The sequence below is a fragment of the Pinus tabuliformis genome, chromosome 2_2, assembly GCF_031772625.1.
Source record: "Pinus tabuliformis cultivar Carrire ecotype Pingquan chromosome 2_2, CPIR1, whole genome shotgun sequence".
Taxonomy (NCBI): Eukaryota; Viridiplantae; Streptophyta; class Pinopsida; order Pinales; family Pinaceae; genus Pinus; species Pinus tabuliformis.
Window position 1 is genome coordinate 1,034,143,571 of NC_142300.1, and position 6,912 is coordinate 1,034,150,482.

A 6,912-nucleotide genomic window follows, 5' to 3' on the forward strand; every position below is an offset into this window, starting at 1 on the left:
AAGAATGTTATATGAATAAGGCAAAATTATATTAACTCATCCCTGAGTTGATCTTGTTTAAAAAGAATGTTCTAACGAAACAAAAGTGAATAACGTGCGCTTTTCAAATTAGTCATATGCGAACTTCTTTCTCTTTATTTCCGGAAATGTTCCAGAAGCTTGGTATCGCGTGAGACTTTGAATTAATTGTCTTCGAGTCGATTTCACGTGAACGTATCTTATTTCAGGTGGAAGATGTCATCCACGGAAGAGTTCCAGGATCACATGGAAATCTGTAGTTTGCAAGATTATTATAAAACGTGGAGGGAGGACTAGATACAGTTTCCGATTGAGCTTCCGGCGCCCTATGGAGTGCTTGAACTTTTGCAATGTGGATTTGCTACAATAACATATAGAATTAAGAAAATTACGCATTGAAACAGTTACCAGAGCTGCTATAAAATCCATATCTTGCGACCTCAAACATGCAACTCCCTTATTTTGCCTTTTCGGTTCTTTCTTTCCCTTCTCTCTCATTCAATTTCATTTTGGGTAAGGGACAACATCGCATTTGGTTGAAGATGGGAAAGGCTGCAGCAATGCTTTTCATATTTATGATTAGTGCTGCAACCACCATGCCCATGCTAGTGCTCTCTTGTGACTCTCCTCCTGCTGCAACACCTCCTACCGTCCCGGGCAGCGGCAGTAGCCCTCCAGGTGGGAGATCGGGCGGACCTCCGAGCGTCCCGGGCAGCGGCAGTAGCCCCCCAGGTGGTGGATCGGGCGGAGGAAGTTCATCATGTCCTTTGGATGCATTGAAACTGGGAGCGTGCGTGGATTTGTTGGGAGGGTTGGTGCACTTAGGCATTGGCGACCCCGTTGTCAACCAGTGCTGCCCACTCATACAAGGCGTTGCGGAGTTGGAGGCAGCGCTGTGCTTATGTACAACTATCCGCCTCAAGCTACTCAACGTCAATGTCATCCTACCAGTGGCTCTGGATCTTTTTGTTCAATGTGGCCTTACCCCTCCTCCCGGATTCACATGCCCACCTCTCAATTAGGGAGGCAAATTGCATGCCATGTCGTCCCTCACTGCCGTATATTTCCTTTAATGGTTTAGTGTCAATCCCTCACTGCCGTATATTTCCTTTAATGGTTTAGTGTCAATCGTATGTCCACACTCATTATGGATTGCGCGCAGGTGAAATGTAATGTTGTGACAATAACCGCCGACCTTTACGGATTAAATAGAATATGTGCTGCGTTTTGTTATTTTTGTTTCTTTAAAGAAAGAGGACCAATGATCTCCTTCATTGGTTTTATGAGAGATGAGCAGAGCAATGTAGCACAGCGTTGATAATAATATTTTATCGCATCTTTTGCACTATAATCAGATGTACTCATTTGTCTTAATGAGACCATGGTTAATGAGACCATGGTTAATCGCAATGTGAAACTTCACATATTTTATTAACATATTCATGTTCCTCTGAATATAAAATCAACATAAATACACAGAAATACTGACGTTTAGTTTATTATCTTTATTTCCCGAAATGTTCCAGAAGCTTTCCGGAAGAACGATTTCCGCTTCCGACGCCATGTGGAGTGCTTGCGGGTTTTGAATGAGGATTTTCTTCAATAATATATTGAATTAAGAAAATTGCGCGTTGAAACTACCACAGCGGCTATGGAATCCATATTCTGCAACCTCTACTACCTTATTCTGTTCTTGCAATCTTTTATGAAATCGAAGTTGCTTGCATTTCATTAAAATTCAGGCGTTTTTACAATATAAAAAGATGTATAATTTTAAATTGAATTTGGTTGCATTTCCTAAAATTAAGGGGTTTTTATAGCTAACATATAATTACGGAGTGAGGATGAGAATAATAATGAAAAGTGAAAGGCATAGAATACTTATAATTTTTAAATGAGAATTTATGATTATGTATATCATACCATTAAAAAAATATGAATTCTTAATCATCGTGTAATTAGAATAATAATAATAATATTCTACATCATTTATTACAATTTCCTTTCGAAGTATACATATTTTTTCATTTACTAATCGGACACACCCCCTCTATCGTGTCTGGGTTTAATTCACAGGCATCCTCGCGGTGTACGTTGCTGCTCTTTGTAGCCTTTCGACCTGTCTAGTAGTTGTTAATTCCTTCGCTATATTTTTGTTCATTTTGTATTTATCTGATCATTCAAGAAATTTCAACAAAGTGCAAAACTATTTGAACTGTCGTTACAACTTAAAAACATCACCAAATAATATAAAAGTACTTCACGTATACCTATATAAAATTAGAGGAGAAGTTAAGTCGCTTTTTTATTCGCATTTTTTAATCTTAAGATAAGACAACATGTTATATATAAACCTGCAATTTATCTTACTAAACTTTTTACACGATGAATAAATGCTTTTGAATTGAGTCAGTACGGTTTACACGATTAATAACTGATTTTGAATTGAGTCATTGAAGTTTCATTGATTTTAACGTAGGGTTAACTTTTGTACACTTTAACTAAATTAGCACAGCCATATTAATATATGTAGTTTATTAATATATGTAGTTGATATATGTAAATTTTATTATTTATATATAAATTAACATCATTTATATACAAATTAAACAATTTTTATAAATAAAATTAATAAGTAAAATTTAAGAAATTTTTTAATATTATAGTTAATATTAAAATTAACTTTATTTTTATTAAAATTATTAACTTCATTCATAATACTGATAATTTTCTCATATTAGCTTTAATTTTTAATAGAATATTAATATTAAATTTTACGTTTATTATTAATTAATAATATTGTTGCTATTTTAATTTTTAATAGTATTATCCTGGGTATATATGCAGTATATTCATTTTGATTTCAACAACCAAAAACCCTTTTTTGTTGATAGGAATATTTGTATATAAACCATAGTTACCCAGTTAATTCGAATTCAGATTGGAATTGGATTGGATACAGTTTAATTGAAAAAATTTCAAGTCCGAAAAATTTAGCCACTATACTATTAAAATTGGTTTCTCTTTAGTATTCTCTTCTAATTATTTTTATGAAAATTTTCTCTTTTTTGATCTTATAAATTTTCCCTTTATGTATCCTATTGATACATATATTTTACTTAGTTTTTAACAAATAAAAGATAAAAATTATAGTAATACACACTTTCTCTAAAAAGGTATCAAACTATTAATTATTTTTTAATTATTTATGTCTTATATCAATAATGAAAAATCAAATTTATATTAATAAGAGAGCCCCAACCTAGTAATTGTGTTCTAAACATTCTTATTCTATATGAATAATGAAGAATCAAATTTATGTTTGTAAGAGCATCACATCATTACATTAAAGATCAAAGTTTGTATTTTCATTTTCAATAAAATTACATAAAGCAAAAAATTATATAATTTTATAGTTTTACAGAAAATAATGATACCTCATTTTGATTAAAAAAATGAAAAAATAAAATACATACTTAAACATAAGTTCATTCCATATTGATTTCAAATTTTAACAACAGAGAACTTCACGAGAGGAAGAAGAGTCTTAGCTAAATGGTGATTTCATGCGTGAGCTCTCCCAACTATTCTCCATCACGAATCCGTGTCAGGCTAGCAGATCTTGGTGCACCCAAGCTCTCCGGGAGCCCAAGCCGAGTAGGAGCAGCGCTCGCTACTCATGACTACACCAGGAACCCCCATGTGCCCATATCTGCAAAGACCCTCGGCTACAGAGGACGGAAGGGTTTGAAACGTGGGTTAAAAGATGCCGCAGCATCCATGGCCATTGCAGAAGGGGCTAAGGTAAGCCTCTTACAGCAACGCGCAGAAACACTGGTTTCTCAGAGCTACAAGAGATGGGAAAATGGGGCTATCGACGCCGACAATGTTGGATACGCAGGCCTATTCTCCGGATCTGCTACTACAACCCCTGGGAGATTGCTGCAAGGAGTTGGGTTGCTCATTTCCACTGTGGGAAGGCATAAATACCCCAGATCTGCCATTGATCTAACCGATCTGGCTCATAATAAATAAATCTACCAAGATCCAGCAGATTTGAAACCCTGGATTGAAAAACGCCAACGGAATAGGGATGAACTAAGGTCCTACAGAAATTAGTCCCGGGAAATAGAAAGAGGTCAGCGACAGACGGTGACAGATCCTATAATCACATACCATACACAGATCTTTATCAAAACACCGGACAACAGGCACCACTGCCTAAGGCTATGGCAAGGTTGCAGGATCCGGGATCTGCGATTTAAAATACAGAGCTTCCTCAGCATACCAACTCATGCACAAAATTTGATTTATCTGGGACACAGTTTACAAGACAATCATACTCTTCAGGACTACAACATAATATCAGATTCAACCACCACCATCAACCTCCATCTGTGGGGCGGATGTTCTGGAACTAGCTCAAAGAACACAGGGTCTTTCAAGGACACAGTCAAGGGAAAAGGGAAAACCATTCCCACAGCTGCCACTGTGTTCCTAGGGCCCTACATTGTAGAACAAAAACTTGAGAGCCCATCTCTCACCATCGATATACCAGAGGTAAAAGCTATATACTCAGATCTACACAGACCTGCAGTTATTTGCACATTTAATGGTTTTTGGTCCAGATCTGATGTATTGCATCACTAGATCCATACGGTTTGGATAACAAAGTGTGAGATATATTTATACCCCAAAGCTTTTTCATAGTAATATTTTACATAGAAGAGGAAATGAATATTGTTCTCAACCAAGGGCCATGGTTCTGGGGCAGTGTTGGACTATTCATCACCCCATTGTTTCCAGATTTTGATGGCAAAACAACGGTGGTATCAAAGATGCCAGTCTGGGTTAGGTTGCATAACCTCCCTTTACATTTCTAGCATCAAAAGGCTTTAATCGCTATTGAAGATACCTTGGGAAAATACATCAAGATTTATTCAGAGAAACACATAAAAGGAATATTTACTTTCGCCAGAATATGTGTCGATGTAGACCTTAGCCAAGACCTACTAGAAAGTATAATCTTGAATTTCAATAATACACGATGGACACAACCCTTGGACTATGAAAACACAACATTCTGATGCCGTGGATGTCAACAAAGAGGTCACCTACTTAGTGCATGCACACACGCCAACCCTAATAGGAGTAAGAAACAACAGAGGAAGCCGAAAGGATGGCAAAATACTAAACCTTTGGTGATGAAGGTAGACACAAAAAAGAATGTATAACACAATGTAGAAGAAGATGAACAAAAAGTTCAGGACAATACACAAAAAGAGAACAATTTGGAACAGAAACAGGAACTTCAACTGGATATAAGTGGCATCAAACTAACTCATGGCTCCAAAGGATCAGAATCAGACAAGGAACAACCAATGAACACAATGGAAAACCATCTTTTCAGTATTGTTTCCACTCCCAACACTGGTGGTTGGTGAAGAGTGGAGAAGAAGAAGGGCAGGAAAGCTTAGGCCAGCTGGATTATTTGGTTCTTTTCTTCTTGCTTTCCTGACTTCATGAACATCACGTTTCACGTTTTCCTTTTGACAAGATTGTATATTTTACATCCTGTGGGCTCTATGATCTGCAATAATACAACAAAAATGAATTCTTAATTTCATATACTATGTAACTTTTTATTTCTTTTTAATAAAAAGTTCGATTTTTTCTCTAGAAAAATGTTCATTCCATATGAAAGAAAAATCAATATGAAAAAATAGATTTATTGATATAATACCATGACATAATTAATTAATGAATAAATATCACCGTTAATATTTTTCTTCATACTTTACCTTCTCTCATACTTTTGGCATGAATGGCTACCAAGATCATACTACTACACTTCGTTATTTAATTGAGGGCTTAAACTAGTCATGCAAATATAAAAAACCATCACAATACTCGAATTTCTAATGGTATTTGATTAAAAGTTCGATCAAATCAAAATTACTGCCATATTTTCAATTTCTATTTTATCAATAAAGTTGAATTTGGTAACTATGATACAAATGAAGACAGTAGATACATGCAAAATAAAGTCTCTGATACATGATTTATGACATTCATTATCCTCAAATATTGATATTTCATATTTTATGATTGTAGAAGACATAGTTTTGAATTTTAACATAGTGACCTAGAAATGATCATGATGTCAACAGCTAACATTCCCATATTTCATGAGTGCAGAAAATGTAGTTTTGAGTTTTAACTTAAGAACTTAGAATTGATCATAGCTTTTATTTGATGTCAACAACTAACATTTCCATATCGAAGCTTGAAAAATGTCGATTGAAATATCAAGAACAAAATATTATGCAAGATATAACTATATCTTAGGATGTACACACATATATATTCATTCTGGTTTCAATAATCAGAGTCCAATGATTGACTGACATAATACAACTTATCTCATGCATGTTGCAATGAAAATATTCCTCTCGTAATGCCATCAACACATCCTAGCTACAACTTTCTCACACGCTGGCTTGTTGTCGAATATAAAAATCAATCTACCTATCTCCCATGATTTCTATGTCTTTTTAATTCTCAACATTCTTTGATATACTACATGATTAATGAATCTAATAACCACGTTGTGAATGGAGGAAAATGGGTCATGTAAACAGTATATGTGGTTTCTCATAAGAAAAATCTTTTTCAAAAGACATTCTTTAATACACTGCATGATTGATGAATCTAATTAATGACGGTGTCAATGGAGGAAAATGGGTCATGTAAATAGTATATGTGGTTTCTCATAAGGAAAATATTTACTGGAATGATACAGGGTAAAAATTGCAATGAAGAAGTCAGACCTCACCTTTCTCAAGCGATGCAGAGACGCCTCCATTATGTCATCCTCACCCATCTCTGACTTCT

General features: G+C 35.0%; 1 protein-coding gene across 1 annotated transcript; it reads left to right on the forward strand.

Annotated features, from left to right (window-relative positions):
• The first annotated feature begins 560 nt into the window (after positions 1 to 560).
• LOC149196883 (36.4 kDa proline-rich protein-like) lies at positions 561 to 1,040 on the forward strand. The gene has a single exon (XM_089408475.1). It carries the CDS (start codon positions 561 to 563, stop codon positions 1,038 to 1,040), a length of 480 nt encoding a protein of 159 aa, XP_089264601.1.
• Positions 1,041 to 6,912: the final 5,872 nt, after the last annotated feature.

Bases quoted from the DNA above. Each gene is read 5' to 3' on its own strand.
- LOC149196883 (XM_089408475.1), top strand. From the start codon at position 561: ATGGGAAAGGCTGCAGCAATGCTTTTCATATTTATGATTAGTGCTGCA.